The following is a 21130-nucleotide window of genomic DNA, read 5'->3' on the forward strand; positions in this document are numbered from 1 at the left end:
TAAGATTACACATCAATATATGAATTCACACATGATCAAAACATTTATAGAGATTTAATTTGTTTGAAGAAAAAATGGAGAAAAGACATAGGTGTGACTTTGGCATACATAGCCCTTATGAATAGTGTAAGTAGGGATCAAACACTGTGAAGACCACAATGGTAGATAACATTACAAAGCGAAGAAGATTCACGAGCACACAAAACATAAATATTGAGTTAGTTTGGTATAACAAATTAAAACGGAATTGATTGAAACGTGTGCTTTAAGTTGGGATTCCAATATAAAAAGAGAAGCATCAAGCAATAGTTTCGGAAGAAGCGTGGGATATGGAATATTGCAGTACTATTAGCTATGCTAAGAGATAGAGAGAGAGAGGCCGGTCAGGTGGTAAAGTAATAAAGGAGGTTGAGTGAAAAAGGTGATACAAAGTTAAGTAACTAGGGTTTCATGTAAATCCAGAGTACAGTGTATGTATTCGTGTAAACTGTCGTTTTCTTTCTATGGAGAGTGGGGACCCTATGATTTTCATAATCTAACATTGATTTACTGAGTTCCTACCACACCACTACTGTCTCCTCTCTGTATACTATTTATTGAACTCATAACTATTTCATCTTTTACTGACCCCCAAAAATGTTATTTCCTCTTTTACCTCTATTTACAGTTACATTTTTGTTTAGTTTCAAATGGTCTTACAATAGAAATGCATCTGTGATACGACAACTGTTCATGGATTTTAGTATGCCTTCAATCCTAGGCATTACGTATATAGTCCACACGACTTAATAGTGCATGTTTGTAAGCTTTATTTTTTTTTGTCAAACTACTACTTGCATTATAATTTAAAGATGTTCAAGTTTCAACAAGAAGACGGTTAAGACCTGAGCTTGCTAAAGCATCAGCCTGCAAATTTTCTAGTCGAGGTACAAAAGTAAATGAGATTGGACAGAAGAGAGTGGCAAGGTTTCTAATGTCTTGGAGGACACCCGCGATCTCATTCATATCCCGCCCTTCACGCAGGGCCAAAACAAGGACTTGGGAGTCCGAAAGTATTTGGAGACTTTGAAAAGTATAAAACATAACGAGGCTTCAGGGGATGTAAGGAAGACACTGGGGTTAATGATCTATGTTCAAGATATATCCCTAGTGACTTGTCAGATTATTTCCGGATTTCTCCTTTAGAAACCACCAAATCCATTTTAGTTTAAGTGTCACGTGTTTTGGTTATTCAAAATAAAATACTTTTTTTTGTGCGACAAATTCAAAATAAAATACTGAATGTAATTTGTTTTTTTTGCTAAGGACTGAATGTAATTTGTGTGAGTGAGAAAAGCTTCTAATCTGCCACAAACAATTTTTTTTTTTAAAAATCTACAAGTTTGTGCTGGAAGGGGGTGATACATAATACTTTGTGTATCCCCGCACAAAGTGATTCCATAGTTGTTTGCTAGCTAACACAGGAAAAAGAAGAATAACTGGACCAGTCAAAAAAAAAAAAACTGGACCATAAAATGAGCCCAATGAGCCATATGGCCTTCTCTTAATTTCTCTTTCAAGGTAAGTATGTCACATATTATACTATACATTGTATAATTTTTAGCTTACTGAAAAAACTCATAAGGAAGTTTAAATGAGCCGAGTTAGAGGCTTAGAGCATCACTTGGATGTTGTGGTGGCTTGTGATGACAATGACAAGGACGTTGAAATCCCTTTCGTATCAGTCTACTACGCCTGATTAGAGTTATAACATCCCCAAAAGTTTTCACTATACTACAAAAGAGAGAAACATCTCAGAAGGATAGGTGAGTGGTCGTGAGAAGTTGGGGTTGAGAGATAAGAAAGAAACAAAGTTTTGGTGTCTCGTTTGAAATAGCTTAAGTTCTTAAATTCGAATAGTTATTGTAACATCAACTACAAAGAGGACATTTCACAAGCCTACTAACCATTATTATCATGACGATCAGCAATCAATCTTGTATATATTTACGTTGATTACTTCTCACATTGCATGATGGTTTGAAATGGTCACTACACCGTTCAACCACTTGACTTATGCCATGTGACCTGGTGATATGTTGATTGGAACAGCAGAAACACTTAATCATGTGTATATATATATCTATATTAATGATGAAAAAAGAAGAAAATCCAGCTCTAGCATAACTGATAAGAGGTAGAAAATAACCAAATCTAAGAAACTATTTATACAGTGGCAAATAAAGCGATTAACAGTATTCGCCCAGGTGAATTTTCTCTACATGTCGGCGACCACAGATGGTGCGGATCCAATGTCGATAGAGAAGCTAAAGCACGTTAACTCCTTATTCTGCGCATCAATCATCTTCATTTGCAGCGAGTAAGAACCCTGGAAGATAAATAAAAAGAGTAGAGCGTGTCATCTACCATTTTTTCAGAATTTTCCGACACTAATATGCAACGTTCAGACACATTCAAGCTAGTCATGTTATGTCTCTTATGTATTGCTCAAAAAACATGAAAACTTACTGAAGGAGTATAGACAGGAAGAACTTGAGAGTGTGCAACCAAGAAATCTCCGGTCTCAACAGGACAAGTAGTCTGAGTGCAAAGGTCATGCGTCTCAGAGTGAACGTGCCATCCGAAGTACGTAACTTCAATCACCAACTTCCCACCCGAGATCACACGGCCTTTATAAGAAACAAACATCACCCACAAAATGAATCCAAGTATTTTTCAAAAATTTTGAAGAAAATTACATAAATATAAGTCCTTAAATTTGTAATTTATTTTTTATTAATTTTTTTTACAAAATCATCTACAACCCTCAAAATCTCACGACCGCCCTAAAAATACTCATTGAGAAATAAGAAGCAAGATACGAGTGTTGAAACAGTTAAAGTGAAGAAGCAACCTGTGGTGGCAGAGATGGTAAAGGTAGCTGGCTCGCCTCGAGCTATAGGATAAGGAGATATATCAACCTCTTTCACTTTTACTTCGTACTCTGCATTCTCCTCTACAACCAAACATAACATGACAAACTCAGAGCACAGTTGATAAGGAAGAGACAGAGGGGACTCAAACGTTACCACAGTATTGGACATCGGTGGCTCGAGCAGTCGTTGAAACAAATAGGAGAAGATAAACAGCGAGAGGGAGAACCACGACTCTTGACATGGTTGGTGGAATCTCGAAACTATAAGGGTTTTCAGGTGGTGATCAAATACAGGAGTAGGGCGCCGTTTCTTTTACTCTTATAATTCTCCAGGAATGTAAGCGAGATCTGGACCGTTACTTCAACTAGGTCAATTGTTTATGAATGTAAAAACGGACGGCTAGATTTCATTGAGAAAGTTATTTGGTGTGAATGATCAAAATGATTACGCCCCATAACGAACTATTAGGTAGTTACTAGTTATTTATTTTTCGGTGAAAATAATAGTGTTTTATTACAATATATATATATATATTTTTTTTTTATATTTTTTTTACAATATTGATTTGCCACCGAAAAATTTTGGTAGGATTTGCTATCTTCAACTGTATAATTTTTTTTTTTTTGTAAAACAACTTCGACTGTATAATATACTACTTTTCTTCTTAATTTAATTTTTCTCCTCTTCTTTTTTATATTTTTAAAATGCTTTTGTAAGTAGAATTAAAATGGTAAATGTATATTTTCCACATTTTCGCTATATATTATAATCTTAAACGTACATATTAACATTACAAATCGTCTCAAAATAAATCACTAATATTGTTTGTATTTTGTATAAGCAACCAAATAACACCCGTGAAATTTACAGCTTGAAGATAATATACTCTAATAAATGTCAACAAGAATCAAAATATATTAAAAAAAATAAAAGAAAGAGGAAAAATGTCAAATATCCATGGGCCGGCGGGAAAATGTAACGTCGTCGGCGACAGGTGTCATCGCCGGAGACGGCAAGGGAGACGTACGACACACGGGACACGTGGGATGAAGCTTGAGCCAAGGGTCAACGCACTTGTCGTGGAACAAATGGTTACAATCTGGCAAAACCCTGATCATATCTGTCTTCTTGTAATCCGCAAGACATATAGAACAACACGACGTCGCAGTGGAATCCTTTTGCAAGCTATAACTCACGCGAGCCTCTTCGTAAGGAAGCTTAGGGAAACTCTTGATTTCTTCATCGTTTAGTCCCAAGATTTCGACCACGACGGTGTCGTTTTGATCGTCACCGTCCAAATGAAAACGTTCTTCGCCAGGTAGTGAAGTTACATTGACCTGTCTTTGCCTGCGTCTTGTCCTCGGAGTGGTCGTTGGAGAGGCGGAGATATGGGTTCTTGTGCAATAATAAGAAGCGAGGGTGATTGTGGTGATGAGGAGAAGTATACCAATGGAGACACCTAGCCCGTAAGCGAAGCCACCGATCCTATCAGTGGCTGGTATATACCGGTCGGAGTCAGGCGTGGTATTCATTGCAGCCATTGGATTTTAATAAATTTTTGTGTGTTTTCTGAATGATGAGAATACGAGAAAATGAGTGAATGTTTTGTTTTTGGTCATCACGTTGATGAAGTTGGAGAGTCAACGTTTAAATGTAAGCTATATGTCATATAGGTTTTTCTTGGGTAAGGGCGGCTTCAAATATGATAATAAATACTAGTGGCGTTTAATAACTTTCACATATATAAAAGTTTTGTTAGACGTTAATCATTTGAAATACATTTGATGCCAGCGTTGCTTAGCTGATGATATTTTTTCTTGTTTACAATTTGGTTTACATAAAGTTTTAAAGAAGGTTTGTATATAAGTTACGTGAAGCAAAACCAATATATTAATCAAGTTGGCCTAGATGCAATTTCAAGTCTAAGCAGTCCATAATTTTCTTGTTCTAAATAATATAATCAAATCGTCTTCGTTTTTTTTTCTTTGTACAACATGCGACTTTGCATGTCTTAGTCATAGCCGTCTCTCATGTTTTCTAACACTTGATTATATAATATTGATTGTAATGATTGAGATTATTTGACTTTTTCTTGTTATCTGGCAAAACTAATTGGTCTAAGTGTAGATAATCCCTCGAATCAGCAGAAAGCTGGAGCCTGGAGTCGTGGGCTTAGTACACCATCTCAGTGTACGAATGTACGATGATGGATTAAATTTGTCCCACAAGATCCATGTTCAGCCTCTAGAATAATTTCATGGGGCTTCTTGATCAAATATTGAGCCATGTCATGGTGAGTACTCGAATGAGATGACTTATTTGATAGTCTTGTTGGCTGCTTATTCTCATCACTTTTAATGCACAGATGGTGGCAGAAAACTGGCAATTTTAGTAGTGGTTATAGTTAAAATCCACTAGGTGGTTTCTTGCTCAATGTACATAAATAACTTCCAGAAAAAATATTTTTTATAAAATGAAAACTTAAATTTATTAGTAATTCAACTTTTGATTTACCAATCATTCAAAAATGAGAAATTTTATTTTATTTTGGCTTTTTTTTGTTATCTTATGATATTTCCTAATAAACCGATTTAATGTATTTTATCGCGTTTGAATACAAATAAATTTAACAATTTAAATTTTAAAACTTGATAATAAGTTAATAACATATTTATGCTGATTTTTGGATTTAAGAATATTTCGAATATTTACTTTCTTTTTAGTTTTGTATTCGTTAGGATACACTTGCATTGAGTTTTGAACTTACACTTCATTTTGAACTTGCATTTAATTTTGATTAAAATATACATATTTATATGAAATTAGTTAATTTTTATATTAATTTGATGTGGAAATATTTTATACTTGCAGTTATATTGTTTTAAAATTTAATGTATATAATTTACATAAATAGTATTGGCCCAAATCATGAATCAGCCAGAAGAATATGACTTCACGATGGTTGTGACGTTTGACTTCAACCTCGACGAAGAAGATGTCGCATAGAGAATCCGAATTGTTTCTGCTTTGTTGACACATGACGATGGATATTCCAAGAAGTTGCGAAATTCACACAGAAGGAAGTGAAAGAGAATCCCGAGATCTTCGTCATCTAATGAGCAAGGTGAGAAAATACCGACATAAAACGGCATAGACAAGTATAAAAAGTAAAAGAAGACGAGAGAACAAGCACATTCCCAGCACACATATACAACTCGACCTTGAGTTCTCTCCCTCAAACACATCGACCTTGTTTAGCTAGTTTTAGTCTTGTAATATTTATTGATCTTGCAAACACAGTTATTATCATCATGTTAACTTGAACATGAGTACATCCAAGGACGAACCCAAAAAGGGCATGGGTGTGGCATGTGCCCCCACTCTGATTTTTTTTTCCAGTAATTAACTTAAAATTTATGTAAGTGTCCCTGTTTTAGAAATGATTTAAACTGCATGCCCCATACTAAAATAATTGTTGGATCTGCTCATGATTGTATTATTGTGTTCTATAGATTTTGTGTCCACAAATTTTTTATTTCCTGATTTCCAAATATAAAACAACCAAATTTCTAGTATGAATTTTAGTATCCACATATAGTATATATATCCAGTTGTTATTATCTAATTTTAGGAATCTTACAAAAAAATAAAAACCTTAACTATTAAGATTGTACGTGTCATAATAAAAGAATGTCATATTAAATTTTTCACTGTTTTTTTGTAAGAATGAATGTGGTGACGATACGTAAACAAAATTTTTAAAATTGCTTTTCAAATAATATCTAGGGATATCAATGAAAATTCTAGACTACTAATGTTTGCTGGCTTTTCAATAGAAATTTTATTTAGCATTTTATGTCATACTACTACAGCCTACGTGTAATGAGTGTACTCTTGCCATTGCATATATATATATATATATATATATATATATATATAAATTTTTCTTTGTTTTATAAAGAAATAAGTAGTATTTATACTAAGATTTGATTCTTTTTGAGAAATAGGTAGTATTATAAGATTTTGTTCCTTTTAAGAATATATTTATAATCTTCAAAAATGTGAAATATCACATACAATATTATTTTACTTTGTTTTGCTATGTGTTTGAGGTAATTTGGGATTTATACACAGACTTTGGTGTATATATATATATATATGTATAAGTTGATATACAAAGGCAAGAAAAACTGGAGTCAATGGCTAAAAAAAAGATGAAGCTTACTCGAATCGAGAATCCAAGGGCAAGAAACACCGCTTTCAAGAGGAGGACGCAAGGGTTGATAAAAAAAGCTGAAGAGCTAACCATCTTGTGTGGTTTAGATGCTTGTTTGACTTTTTTCAACCTTGATGATGCTAAGTTGGTGACGTGGCCGTCTAAGGAGGTGGCTGAATCTCTCGTGGACCGTTTTTACTCGTTGCCAAGCTACGAGAGGAACATGAAGGCAGAGACTCAAGAGTCATTCCTCAAGACCAATATCAAAAAGATTCAGAAGAAACTAGCGAATTGCCGGGTAAGAGTTGCTGAGTTGGAGATGGAACATCTCTTGTTCGACCTCGAAAACGGGCGCAGCCTTGATGATTTCTCCCAATCCGAGATTGAGAGTTTGAGATCATATACAAATAAGAGGATTATGGGTTTGAACAAAGATTTAGGTTATTCGGAACATGCTTATACAAGTGTCAACGAGCCATTTCCGGGGGTTGATCAGACCCCGAGGGTTTTGGATGTTGCACTTGAGCAGGCACATTGTTCTAACCTGATGGGAAGTAGGTGTACCTATTTAATGGATAAATGGTTCTTTGATGATCCAAAGGTCCAAGAAGATGGCGATGTGACTCATTTACCCAAACTGGTTCACCGATTCGATCTGAACATGGAACCATCTGATGACGAAGAGGACATGGAGACCTATAAAGGAGAGAGTGGCAAGTCTGGTGGTGCAAGCGATGCCTAGTGAAATAGCCGTCGAAGAAGTAAATTAATGTGTCTTGGAATAAAACTGTGGTTGTGTCTTTATTGTTGTAGTGTCTTTTCTCATCTCATATGATCTATCTAGTTTGTCTTGTTTTGGTCAAATTCGGTCATACATTTCGGGTTGTGGTCTTTGTTTGTCATGTCACCTTAATAATTAATGGAATAAAGTTTCTTTAATATATTCTTCGTAACTTGAAGAATTCATCTCGTATCCATGACCGGTCCTAAACTTTGGCGATCTTAAACAATTTATTAACAAATTAAATAAAAAAAATTAAATAATTTGGATATCTATTTTTATAACTCAATTTCTTTTAGAAGCCGTGGACCAATGTTTCATTTGGTTCAGTTACAAAAAAAATGTTCCATTTGGCACCATGATTTAAGGCCGGGCAACGGGAGATCAATCGAGTTTCAGTTCAGATTCAATCGGATTTCAAAATTTTGGGTTATGAAATTCAGCCCTATTCGGATATTATAAAAGTTTGATTCGGATTCGGTTTGGGTTTAGTCGGATTCGTTTCGAGTTTAGTAACATTTCAAAAAACGGTTAAAACCAATATAATTTTGGGCTTCAGATCTTAATTGGATTCTCGGTTTTAAATTATTGTTTTGTATTTAGTTAAACCCGAAGACCAAATAAAAATCCAGTAAAAAAAGACCAAAAATCAAAATTTTGAAATGATAAATACTCATATCGGATAAACACCAAGCGGAAACACATCAAACCCGATAAACTCGACTATATAGAAGAAAAAAAAGCACAAAAAAACCAAAATATATTAAACTAAATATTTGAGTTAATTATTCATGTAATATATACTTATTTCACGATTGACTTTAAGTTTAATATGAGACTATGAGTAATGTTTTTTTGGAATTTTGATTTTTTTTGGATATTTATTTGGATTCGGATTTTGTTCGGATAAAACTTATAATCCGAAATACTATAAAACAAAACCCATTTGGTATTTATGTAATATTCGATTCGGTTCGGATTGTTTTTTATCAGATCGGTTCGGATTTTTGGATTTGCTTTATTTGCGAACCCCTACTATGATCTGTTTATATGTTTTCAAATTTATCTAAACAAAGCATCTTATATAAGTGAGAGTATATCATTGACATGCACGCCTGCACGTACAGTTATAGGTACGGTTGGATCGAACGTTTCATACGGAGTACAGTAGTTTCTTCATCGTTTCTTTTATGACACTTTTGAAAACTTGAAGACATATTATGGAACTTATGAGCTAATGTAGAATGGAAACAAAACTTATGCTTGTTATATTTTCTTGCGCAAAATATTGGGTTATGTAGTAATCTTCATTTGCCTGAGAGAGAGATAAGCAAGGAGGCGATAACCAAAAATCATGACAACGAGTGCAACTACTTCAGTAAGTCCATTGTCAATTCTCATCCCGTTGATGGATTGAGCAAAGTCTTGATACTGAACTTTAAGAAGAAGCTTGTAGGTGTGGTAATTGAAGGATAGGTAACGTATCCACGAGATGAACACTGGTACTTTCTGCATGACACAAAACAGAAAAAAAAAACTCAGAAACATAATACACTAATCAAGAAACAATGTAAAAATCAAGAAACAGAGGATTTACCTTAACAAAGAACCCTCCAGCGAGCATAAATGTCATGACAGTTACTGAAGCCAAAGTCGTAGCCTTCTGTAAGTCCATTAAAATTGCACCAATAGCAAGTCCAAGTCCCTAGCAAAGACAAAACACAACCAAAATTCAGCATTTTTAATTATATTTTTTTTCGTTACAGAAACGTGTTCTTGTTCCATCTGAACACACCTGAGCTGCAATGATGCAAAGGAAGACAGTGAGCATGCTCAAGAAGAAGGGGTACGGGCTGAGACGAAGACCTGTCATGAAATAGACGACTAGAAGGAAGAGAGAAGGTAGAATAAAGTCGAGAGGGAGATCACTCGTGGTCCGAGCTAAAAAATATGCACTTAATCTATACATATCTGCTGCTCTCTCTTTATTCAACATGGCCCGTTCTTGCGGAAACGCAAAAATAGCTGTAAAAACAGGGAAAAATCCCCAGAAAACAGCTATGAAGAAGAGCAAACCAGCCTGCAAGAAAGGCAGAGAGGAGTGACATTAGGACATCAAAACCGACACGGACAACAAAATGTCGGCAGTTTAGTGTAAGTGAAAAAAGATTGGTTCCTTTGTGCTCCGGATTCAAACCATCCTTAGCAAATATTTACTAACATTACTTTCAAATTTATACACTAAAAATATACTAAACCAAATTATTGACCAGGTTTGATCCGGTCGAACCATATTGAACCGTGACTCAAAAATTATTCGGTTCAGTTTCCGGTCCGGTTCTAGAAACACTTCTTCAAAATCAAACATTGGAGTTAAAATATTCATTCACAGCAAGTAAAATTTCATTAATATGTGTATTAATTGAAAAGTTATCAAGCGAGGTTCAAAATCTAGTTATTCTTTCAATCGGAATATCTAAAATCTCAATTGGGCCTCATGGAAGATTATGGGCCTAAGGCCCGCAACTTTTACTATTAACAATTTACCTGATCTTGTAGTCCTCCTGGAGTCCGAATATCAGACTGCCACCAGAGAAGACCTAAAATAACAGCTGTGGAAAGAACTTGTATAACACGCAACCAGCTGAAGTATTCATGTCGCCTCTCCTTGAGTCCTCTAGAGAACAGTATGCAGTATTGCTCCCACCAGCTCGCTCCCCATTGTCTATTTAGACGCAATACTTTAGCCCTAGCTTCTTCTTCTCCAAGTGGCACAGGATCAGTCAGTTTCTTCTTCTCCTGTTCTGTAACCCTAGCCTCGTATGCTTCCACCAGATACTGCTTAGAATGTTCAAACATATATTAAAACTCAATTTAGTTTCAGACAATCTTTTAGTTGTTGTTTCTATGATTTATTACCTCATGAACAACAGCAGGAGATGGCTTGCCAGATCGAGATTCTCTGTCTGAATTGCCAACTTGAACTCTATCTTCTAACTCAGAAGGCACGGAGATGTCGTTGATGTTACCGTTGGCGAGATCAAGCAAGAACTCTGCAGGGTTCATGGCGATGAGAGGAGAGCATCCAATGGAAGAAAAGTAATCCAAAGCCTCTGATGATTTTCCAAAGTAGAGAAGGTTTCCTCTTCCTAATAGGATCAGCTTGTCGAATCTATGGAAGAGCCTACTCGAGGGCTGATGTATTGTTGTGATCACTGTTTTCCCCGCCTGTTCAAAACACATCAAGATTCAAACATGGCCGGTTCTGAAATTTTGCGAGCTATAAACAATTTAGTAAGATTTTAATTTAAATAATTTGAAGGCTTATATATATATATAATTATTTGCTAAAAATTTGGAAGTTAAAGGTCAATGTTTCACTAGGCTATGTTCATGACCCGCCCTGGATTCAAACAACCAACAAAGAGTTGAGATACAACAAAGAAAGAGACAGACTTCGGCTATGTCGTGAAGCATCTGGATTGTTCTTAGAGCAGTGGTGGAATCTAAACCGGAAGTTGGTTCATCAAGAAGTAACAGAGAGGGATTAATGATGATCTCGTTTCCAATAGAAACTCTTTTCCTCTCTCCACCTGATACACCTCGCACGAATGCTCCACCAATCATAGTGTCTTGGCACCTGAAAAAAAAATGATCCAAGTTGTTTAAAGAACGACCAAACATTTCATTTGTAATGTTCTTGAACCTCTAAAAGATGTAACATACCTCTCTAAACCCAACTCTTGGATAACACCAATGGCTCGTTGCTCCTTCTGCTCTCTTGTAAGAGTCTTAGGTAGACGCAAACGAGCAGCGTAGGTTAGCGTTTCTTTCACGGTAAGATGAGGAAACAAAACATCATCTTGAGTCACAAATCCAATCCTGCCAAAAAAACAGACAAACAATTTTTAACTCTCCATCTATGTATTCTTACAAGAAGTTTGGTGGTTTAGGGACATAAAGACTTACTTGCTTTTCAAGTGCTTAGAGTAAGGCTTGTCATTGTAAGTAATAGAGCCTCCAATGGCCGACTGAGAGATTCGACCACCGAGTAAGCTAAGAAGAGTTGTTTTGCCACTCCCTGAAGGACCCATGAGTGCAAGAACTTCACCAGGACTTACACTCCCATTGATCCCACTCAAGATCTCTTTCTCTACAGATGATGTCAGTTTCTTTATCACCACTTTGTATGTAACTTCCTTGAACTGCATGTATTAAAAACACAAAACCACCAATAGTTCTTGATATTAGCTTCATGACCAAACCAACTTACAAAAAAATTATAACATACTTTCACTTCTTTCCCCCTTAATTTGTGTTTTTTTTCTTGGATTTAAGACTATCTTAAGTCTTGTTCATAAATGTCATGTGAGATGAGATCATGAAAAATCACCAACAACTTCAATCTAATTATTTCTATCTGAAACTTAACACTAATTAAAGAGAAATAGGCGTTTCAAAAAAAAAGAAGTAAATAGACATAAATACATAACAACCCCATTGTTTTTTTTGTCTGGTTTGAAATGATTATTTTTACCTTGAGAAAGATGGGCAATGTTGGTTCTGCTTGAAACTTAGGCTTCTTGTTTTCATTGTCTTCCGCTGAAACAGTTAGTTGATTCATCGTTAAGAACTACACTAAGAGGTAAAGAGGTCAGAGACTCAGTGAATGAGTCTTTAAAGTAGATGAATAGTAACACCTAAGCACAGTGGTTAGTGAGCTTTATAATGTACGATGTGTTTAACTGTTTGTTGGTCAATCTTGGTTACCAACCTTTCTTTCTTTGAGATTTGGACTTTGAGGTACATTTAGTAGTTAACACTTAACAGTTGTTTCAAATGTAAACACTAGAACTTTTGACCCACGATCTTGACTAATATACACTGGAATCTCTTTCTTTTTTGGGTCAATATACACTGTATTCTCTTTTGATCAAAAAAAAAAAAATACACTGTATTCTCTTACTTTTTTTTGTACTTGTCATAAAAAGCTGTTAAGTTTTTAGCAAAAAATAAAATTAAAGGCTGTTAAGTTTTAAGTTTTTTTTTTTGACAACTATAAAAAGCTGTCAAGTTGGAGAATCAATCACTACGTAACGTTTACGAATCACATATTCGTTTTTATTTTAGAATATACTTTTTTATTTTGTTCAGTTTAAGCTTACTTACTTTAAATAAAAAATTTTAATAATTTTTTAAAAAACACAACTTACTTTCATTAAAAACTCAACTTTTAAACTAAAACATTAAAAAAAAATTATAAATCTTACGTAGAAAGAAACATATATAAAAAACAAAAAGACTTAAGTAAAATAACTTTTCATTAAATATGACATAGAACAAAGTTTGAATGTGTCAATATATAATGTATTAAACTATGAAATATACAAAATTATAGTGGGACGAGTGCCCGTAGGGTATGTATCTCTCAATGGTTGCTCATTACAATACTACGATAAATATATTTATTGAACGCACTATCGAGTTTGCAACTGAAAAGTGAAAAAATAAAACAAAAAAAGAAAAGATAGCAAAAAGAAAATAAGTGGTGGAAACTGGAAAGTTTACGTTGCACGAGAAAGAAAACACGTGGAACAAAATAGAAGGCCAAGTGCTTGTGTCTGTTTTATCGGACTCTCATGCAAAAAAGCAAAGCAACGTACACCAATCATATATCCACTGTGTTATCACTATTATTGTGACACTGATTGCATGGCTAAATGACCAAACTACCCTCTCAGTATGGGAACAAGAACACCGTAACAAAAATGACAAGAAATAAAAAGCAGTTTACACGAGGACTTACGTATCATCTCGTCGTCGCTGAACGGGTTTGAGTCGGAGATTTCCTCCGGCGGCATAGCGAAACCGGTGAATGAAAACGAAAGCCCGAGCGACGCACTCGACGCACGACTCAGCGCCGCACCGCTGCTCACCTCATCTAGCTCGAGCTTAAGCTGAGCACTCCTAGACTTCCTTATGTGTGTCCCGGCTCCTCCACTCCTCCCCGGAGACACCCCCATCATCAGTCTCCGGCTTGATTTTCTCGACAACGTCCCTCCTCCACTACCGGTGGTCGCCGGAGCCGTTGCAGGCACACCATTGGCGTCCATGGAGCCGTGAGGTGATTTGATGGCAGCGGCCACCGTCTCATATAGCTGTTCAGACCGTGTCCGAGCTAAACCGGATGCCAACGGTGGCTTCTCTGTTGACATTTTGGCCTTTTTCCAAAACTGCCAAGCAAAAATTATAATCATTAGCCAAAATTTGTATCCAAAAATTACGTTTAAGATCATAGCTTATATATGTGGAGAACAATAACAGATAAATTATATATACACATAAATAGATGTACATAAAAAATAGGAATGACCATAAAAAGATGTATATATTTTAGATCAGGATATAAGAACGGATACCTTTCAAGAACTAAAAGATAAAAAGTGTTTCCACTGTTTGAAAGAGGTTTGTTTTAATGGAAGAAACTTGTGACACCCCTTTCCAAGCCGCTTCATCAACCTTCTATTTATAGTAGTATTTATGAATGGATCAATTCAAATTACGGTAATGCCCTTTTAAGTTCAGTTTTTTATGTGAACATTTTTATATACTACATGTTCTAGTATGTACATCTCTTCCTAGTACAAGCGTAGAACTACAACGGTTTACAATTCAAAGTAAAAACAAAACGTCGTATTTAAAATTCAGATAGAGATATCAAAACTATATTTCTAATCAGTATCATTAAAATTGTTTTCAGTTTCCAATAAAAATCTTACAATTATACAAAATTTACAACAAAAGTACTCTTTGGTTTAACCATTAGGCTAACTATTTTTGATCAGCAAGTGTATTTTTCGCATCTTTTCTAATTCAATACCAAGGTGAGTTCATATTCGCAGCGATGAGTATAACTTGACTAGTAATAGCGATGGTTTGGGGACACGGTCCTTTCTAGCTAAGTATGAAGTTTACTTGCATCAAGACCGTGGTGGGACATACGAATAGTATACTAATATGTACGTGTTTGATCGTATATGAATGTTAAACTCTTGTAATAATCAACCATCGTTTCAAATCCTCTTTTGGTACGACATAGATCGTGACGATCATCCATAATACTCCATCAATTAATATGGAATCTTATTTTCAGAATATCTCAAGTTTGTGTGACTTTAGTTATTCAAAAATATGGTTCATGGCTAGAATTGCATCAATAACATCTCATTTTCAGATTATTTCATTTTTGGGACATTTATTATTCAAAGCACATAACATAATTATTCATGGCTAGAAATGCATCAATCAAACATCTCATTTTCAGATTATTTATATTCTGTGACATTAATTTTCAAAATACAGTTTTCAAACTTTTAAATGTTTATTTTATGACAACAAAAAGTGTCTAGTTATGCAAGATTATGTTACATTTAACGAGTTGGTGCATGATAGATTTCGTTTTTTGATCCTGATAGGATTTTTAAAATGATTAAATTTAATAATTAAACACTAAAACATTTTCAGTATGAGCCTGTCTACTTTTCTCGTCGCTAATCTCACTAAAAGATTAAAAAAACAAATTATAACAAACATTCAATGTGATTTATAGCAAAAAAAACATTCACTGATAATAATACATATAGAATACACTATACAAATAAAGGGATGAATACACCATGCATACAAATGAATGAATGCCTACATAATGTTTTGTAATTAAAAAATATTTGTCCGAAAATCTCCGCTTCTTTATGTAATGATAGTTCCTAATCTTGTTTCGTGTTTTGTATATATGATTATGCAATTCAGTTTCTAATTTATGACTGAGACATGTTCAATTTCTTCTATACAAAATTATTGAATAATCAACCCGTAGAGGTGTCCTGCCAATCCGAAAGTTATATAACATATATTCTATATATTACACGCACAAGTATGTATCCATATAATAGTTTTGTTGACATTCCAGAAAATCTAAAAAGGTGTCAATCAAGATGTAATATATGTCTTTTAATTTTTCCCCACTACATAACTTTTAGCATTAAATTTCCTTGTAACCTTGTAAGCTTATCAGATTAGCCCTGACGAAAGACAGCAAAACAAGATAAAATAAAAGAGACAGTTATGTTGTTATATGTTAATTCTGTATTTTTGGAAAATGTACGAAAATATTGTGAGGCTTTCGTTGCATCTAGCTCATGTTACTTACGGGAGAGGGCACTCCCTAGATAGAAAGTTGTTTATTTGGATGCTTTCTTCTTGCCATTATGCTTTGTACCCAAAAGTTTTATTTTGTTTTTCTTTTTAGTTAGTTTTGACATTTATTTACGGATTTTGCGTACTTATTGTCGTCACATCTTTGTAAATGTTACCTCTATATTAGCTATACTTATATCAGTACATATGATGAGAATCCACCTACTCTTTATCGATATCTATATATTCATTACATGTATATAAGTTATATTGATTTTATATGATAATTCACAGTTTTCACCGTCTCCGATCACCTAAATGATATGATATTGTTGCAAGCCCTCATTTTATGTAAAGAGGGACTCGGATAATATATTTGTAATAATTTGTTTTTGTCAATTTTCTTATAGCAATTAGTTTTAGGTGGTGTATATTGGTTTCTAAACCTATGGATGGTTCAAAATCCATAGTTCTTTTTGAAGAGGCATTTTCTTTAAAATGAACTTTCAATTGAATTACGGCTACCAAACGGTACAATGATAAATTAAATAAATGCATGTGTGGTCAAGAAGATAATTGAATGTAAATTTTGGTACGTTATGTGTAAGTGTGTTGTACTGCGTCAATCAATGTGTAGTGGTGCTAGAAAGTTACGGACAGGTTGTGATTTTGTCAAGAATCGATGTCTTTAAATCGCAAATTCAATAAATGAAGCAGGCCCAAGGTTTTGTTTTCTTCTTCATCCTGAAGAGATAAACGTCTTCTACTGATACCTACGTTTTGTTCATTTCTGTCATTGGACACTGTATGGCTCACAAGTTTCGATTTTTTTCTTTGCGTTTGATTTCGCATTTACATGCTATAGTAGAGTCTTGTTAAGTTTCCAAAAACGTAGATATTAAATAAAACATATACATACGCAGAAAATAATAGCTAGATGTTGATCATGATACATGTCTATGTAGGGACGAACAGCCACAAGAGATGAACGAGGATGCATACATGTGGCAAGACAAGTGCGAAGATGAGTCAAGGAAGACTCAAAGAGAGCCCTACTCTCTTTCCTTACCCACACTGTCTGGTCGGTAACTGAAACGTTCGTTGTCGACTTGGCGCGCCAGCTTCTAATTTTTTTTTTAATCGTTTATAGTACTAATTAATTAACAATGCACATCACATACAACTTTTGTTATTTTATAATCCATAGTTTTATATATGTTTGTGCTTTTCCCTGGATAAGTTTACTAAAAAAATTAACTGGTTTTTTCAAGAAAATTCTAACTGGTTTTCAAGACATTTGATGAAAGTGCCAGTGAGAGAATATATAGAAACAAACGATTACGGTATATAAAATTTTCATAAACGGTTTATACAAATAGCATAATGATTGGAACTGGTGTGTTTATCTTGACCAAACTGAATTCAGTAACGGTTAAACATAATAGTATAACACAGCAGAATATTGGAAAAAAAAAAAAACACAGCAAAATAAACATAATATGTTATAGTTTTATTTGGTTTAAAATGGTACAAAACAACTTTGATATTTGGTGTCAAACGAATCCAACTACAACCATTATCGAACGATGTGGCAATAGACAAGTATGAGAAAATACTAATGAAGCCTTATGGTTTAACGGTGCGGTGAGAATCGTTAAAATCATGGCCAACGTACGAAGATCAGAATGTAAAATTTCAACCAGCTGGTGATGGGACCAACAGAGCAGAGCCTCTCTCTGTCACGTGGCTTCTTCTCCTCGAGGACGGCACCGTCCCTCTTCTCGTTTTTATATGGAGTACCCTAAAGGCAACATTATCAGTGGTCCCATTTTTTGGTCCTTAAAATCTTTTCTTTTTTATGTTTTCTGGTTTAAAAAAAAAAAAAAAAAAAAAAAAAAACATAAACGTATAGCGGACCGCCACATATTGTGGAGCCCGCAAACAGTGCTAAGGACTCAATGCAAAAGTTCCTTAAAATGGGACATTATGGCACAGTCATTGAGAAAAGGTGGTGGGGCCCGCGCTTAAGGACTCTTCCACCACCACCGATAATGTTGGCCTAATAGCTATCCTTAACATTAATTACATTAAAATATACTATAACTAAACATTTTCTCCTATATACGAGTACGACATTTATAGATTATAACATTCACATGACTAAAAGCTATACATTAGGCTAGGGCATCAGCAACCGTGAACCTGCGCACAAATTCTTAGAAATAGTAATTAGAATTTTTTTATTGTTATTTATTTTTTTTAAACTGAAAAGAAGAGATAATCATTCTAGGCCCATAAATAGTAACGATATTGCATAAAAATAAATCCTTAAGCAAGGATTATTTAAACCTTTGGTGACACAAAAACCTAAAAACACGGATCCCACATAATTATTTTATTAATTTTTGAACAGTTAAGGATTACTTTAAATCCTGCGTTGCAGGTGCTCTAACCTGCTCCAAAACAACAAATAGGTACAAAATAAAAAATACACAAGAAAAGGCCTTAACAATTGAACTAGAATCAGAAAACCAATGCAAAATCTCTCGGGTATGAACCGTAATTGATTATATTTTGATTGATGGTAGTAGCTTCACTAAGGATTGAGAACTTAGACGATCAATATACAACACTCACTAAGCTCCGATAACCAGAGAGAACCCAAACAAGAATGTGGAAAATATTATACACAGCTTACAGTATCCTCACCGATCTCATTACACAAACAATCAAACCCCATTCAAGACATTACGCATTCAAACTCCCAACAACAAATGAACATAAAAAAAATAAAGAATAAAAAAAAACTGCACATGAAGAAGACTGCAGTCTCCCAGTATACACATTAAGCGCTTCAAATTCACCTAGTTGGAGAACATGATCTACGTCACACTTGCGTGCTTGAAAGACATCTCCATTGCCTTATCCGAGGAGTCTTTTCTAGAAGCATTTCCAATCCCATGTTGTTCGCTTGCACCCCGTTCATGTACCTGCATTAACCAAAAGGATGATAAGTCTTTTGTTACTTTGCAATGCTACAAACTCAAAACTCAGGTCCCATATAAGACTGTGTGTTTGCTTACTTGCTTCGACGAGCCTTCTTTCTCCAGAAAACAAAAGATGTGATCCACTGCACATGAATAATAACCAGGAAAGAAAAAAATCAGTTGATGACTACAACACAATCCGTTTAGAATTTAGTGTGTTGTATTCTCATAAAAGATCACAACCTTAAAGACAGATAAGAAACTGAACACTCCAACGATAGACGCTTTCCTTAGAGGCAGCCTCCGTTCCGGAACAACCTCCTTCGACAAATGCTGCGCAATCTCTTTCAACAGAACCATCTGAGCTTTCTCGGTCCTCATCGACACAATCGCCTGCCTCATCGACTCCCTATCAGCCTCCAACGCTTGCATCCTCGCGTAGAGTTTCACTATATCAGGATCACCAAGATGATCAGGCTGATTCATTTCGCCATCAACCTTACACTTCTCCTCAGCATCACCCTGATGAACAGAATCAATGGTATAGATTCTATCATGCATCTCGCCGTTGAAGCGTGGGGAATCAACAGAAAAATCAGGCCTTTGGTCTCTATTAGTAGTTCCCAATAGTGAACTCGAACTACCAGTAGAAACCTTCCTGAAATGTCTATGACGCTTAGGACTCTGACGTGGCAAACTACTCAAATTATCCCCTCCACGTGGCGACGAATCAGTCAACGTGTACTTTTCAACATCAACCTCAACCTCGGGATTCTCATTCAAACTACACTTAAGAGGAGGATAATCATAATCATACACGTTCTTCGCCACGTCATCAACGTCAGCTTCTTCGCTAACACCATAACTCATCATCCTATGCCTAAAAGCCTGAGCCTCAAACGTCAAGGCCTGGATCGTCTGCTCTCTCTTGTACACCAGATCCTCAAGAGCCAAGAGCTCTTGCCGATCGTGCTCCATCTTCTCCTCGGAGAATCGCTTGAACTGCCTCAGCTCCATCTCGACCTCGGCCTTCTCTCTCTGGAGCCTCAGGATCATGGACATCGCCTCGTTCGCGGCGGTGGAGGCGGCGTTGCGCTCCTCGTCGAGCTCGGAGTATAGGTCTTGGATCGATTCTTGTTGCGAGGCGACGGTTTCGCGGAGGAGGTGGCATTCGTTCTCGATTTGGACTTTGGCGTTGGAGGAGGAGAGGGAGAGGGAGAGGTCACGTGCGTCACGTGGTTTGTTGTTGGAGAATTCGTCGTGTTTATGAGAAGAGCAATCTTCGCATCCACAGTCACAACATGTGAGCGTATCCATTAAATAATATTTAATTCACACAACGAACATAGTAAGAGTTCGCTGAATCCTGCGGAAGCAACGAGTTTGTTCGTGATTTAGCTCTCTTTGATTCAGCTCAATCTAATGCGATAGGGGAAGAAAGTGAATCGCAAATCGAGAGACTTACCTTCAACCACCAAGAAAAGGAAGTAGAAAGCAGAAGAAGCTAGCAATATCAATCTCCTCTCTATGAATTCAACAATTTATCTCTTTCTTTGCCTTTCTGGGAAATGCAAAAGGAGAAAAAGCAAATATATAAAGAAAATAAGTGTTACGAATCGTGGAAACGAAGGAGAAGAAGAGAGAATTGGTCTTCGTTTTTTTTTTTAATTTGAAACTCTATAAGATTCTGATTTTTGTATTTCAAATTTTGAATCTGATATGAGGAATCCATGGAGAGAAAACGCTTTTGTTTCTTCCATGGAGCCCCTTCTCGTGACAGTGACGACTTATGTTATTTTTGGCAAGTTCGACTGGTAAAACGGTGAATCAACGGTCAGGATGAGTTTGTGACTGACATCAACGGCTAAGATTTTGGTTTGGTGAGGTGTCTTTTTACCTGCGGAAAGTACAGGTCAGCTTATCTGGATTTAAAAAAAGAGTGTAGATAGATTCTTCTTGCCAGAACCAAATTACTAAATTTGTCAATTCAACCAACTTTACTATTATCTCATCTTTTCGATTACTGTGATATATT

The 21130-nt window shown here is 35.5% G+C and overlaps 5 protein-coding genes across 6 annotated transcripts; 1 reads left to right on the forward strand and 4 right to left on the reverse strand.

The window, feature by feature from the left end:
- Positions 1–2106: 2106 nt before the first annotated feature.
- On the reverse strand, positions 2107–3675 carry LOC103850621 (putative phosphatidylglycerol/phosphatidylinositol transfer protein DDB_G0282179). The gene is made up of 4 exons (XM_009127397.3): positions 3069–3675; positions 2894–2995; positions 2509–2669; positions 2107–2368 (listed from the first exon to the last, which is right to left on the reverse strand). Exons 1-4 carry the CDS (start codon positions 3154–3156, stop codon positions 2258–2260), a joined length of 462 nt encoding a protein of 153 aa, XP_009125645.1. The 5' UTR covers positions 3157–3675; the 3' UTR covers positions 2107–2257.
- Positions 3524–6569, reverse strand: LOC103850622 (putative RING-H2 finger protein ATL71). The gene has a single exon (XM_033286049.1). The coding sequence runs from the start codon at positions 4454–4456 to the stop codon at positions 3863–3865; it is 594 nt and encodes a 197-aa protein (XP_033141940.1). The 5' UTR covers positions 4457–6569; the 3' UTR covers positions 3524–3862.
- A 545-nt stretch (positions 6570–7114) lies between these two features.
- On the forward strand, positions 7115–7873 carry LOC103850623 (MADS-box transcription factor PHERES 2-like). The gene has a single exon (XM_009127399.2). The coding sequence runs from the start codon at positions 7115–7117 to the stop codon at positions 7871–7873; it is 759 nt and encodes a 252-aa protein (XP_009125647.1).
- A 1161-nt stretch (positions 7874–9034) lies between these two features.
- Positions 9035–14461, reverse strand: LOC103850624 (ABC transporter G family member 22). Its single transcript, XM_009127401.3, has 11 exons — positions 14332–14461; positions 13719–14145; positions 12450–12514; positions 11882–12117; positions 11639–11794; positions 11369–11552; positions 10832–11140; positions 10460–10750; positions 9708–9992; positions 9510–9617; positions 9035–9421 (listed from the first exon to the last, which is right to left on the reverse strand). The coding sequence occupies exons 2-11, from the start codon at positions 14125–14127 to the stop codon at positions 9206–9208; spliced, it is 2259 nt and encodes a 752-aa protein (XP_009125649.2). The 5' UTR covers positions 14128–14145; positions 14332–14461; the 3' UTR covers positions 9035–9205.
- Positions 14462–18331: 3870 nt separating this feature from the next.
- Positions 18332–21098, reverse strand: LOC103850625 (myosin-binding protein 7). Of its 2 annotated transcripts, XM_033286048.1 has the most exons (5): positions 20561–21098; positions 19823–20461; positions 19339–19792; positions 19192–19238; positions 18332–19098 (listed from the first exon to the last, which is right to left on the reverse strand). In XM_033286048.1, exons 2-5 carry the CDS (start codon positions 20410–20412, stop codon positions 18996–18998), a joined length of 1194 nt encoding a protein of 397 aa, XP_033141939.1. In that variant the 5' UTR covers positions 20413–20461; positions 20561–21098; the 3' UTR covers positions 18332–18995. The 2 variants fall into 2 exon arrangements, with proteins under 2 accessions (XP_033141939.1, XP_009125651.2); XM_009127403.3 differs by having other exon boundaries at positions 19339–20461.
- Between the last annotated feature and the right edge of the window lie 32 nt (positions 21099–21130).

Source organism: Brassica rapa, chromosome A02, assembly GCF_000309985.2.
Source record: "Brassica rapa cultivar Chiifu-401-42 chromosome A02, CAAS_Brap_v3.01, whole genome shotgun sequence".
Lineage (NCBI taxonomy): Eukaryota > Viridiplantae > Streptophyta > Magnoliopsida > Brassicales > Brassicaceae > Brassica > Brassica rapa.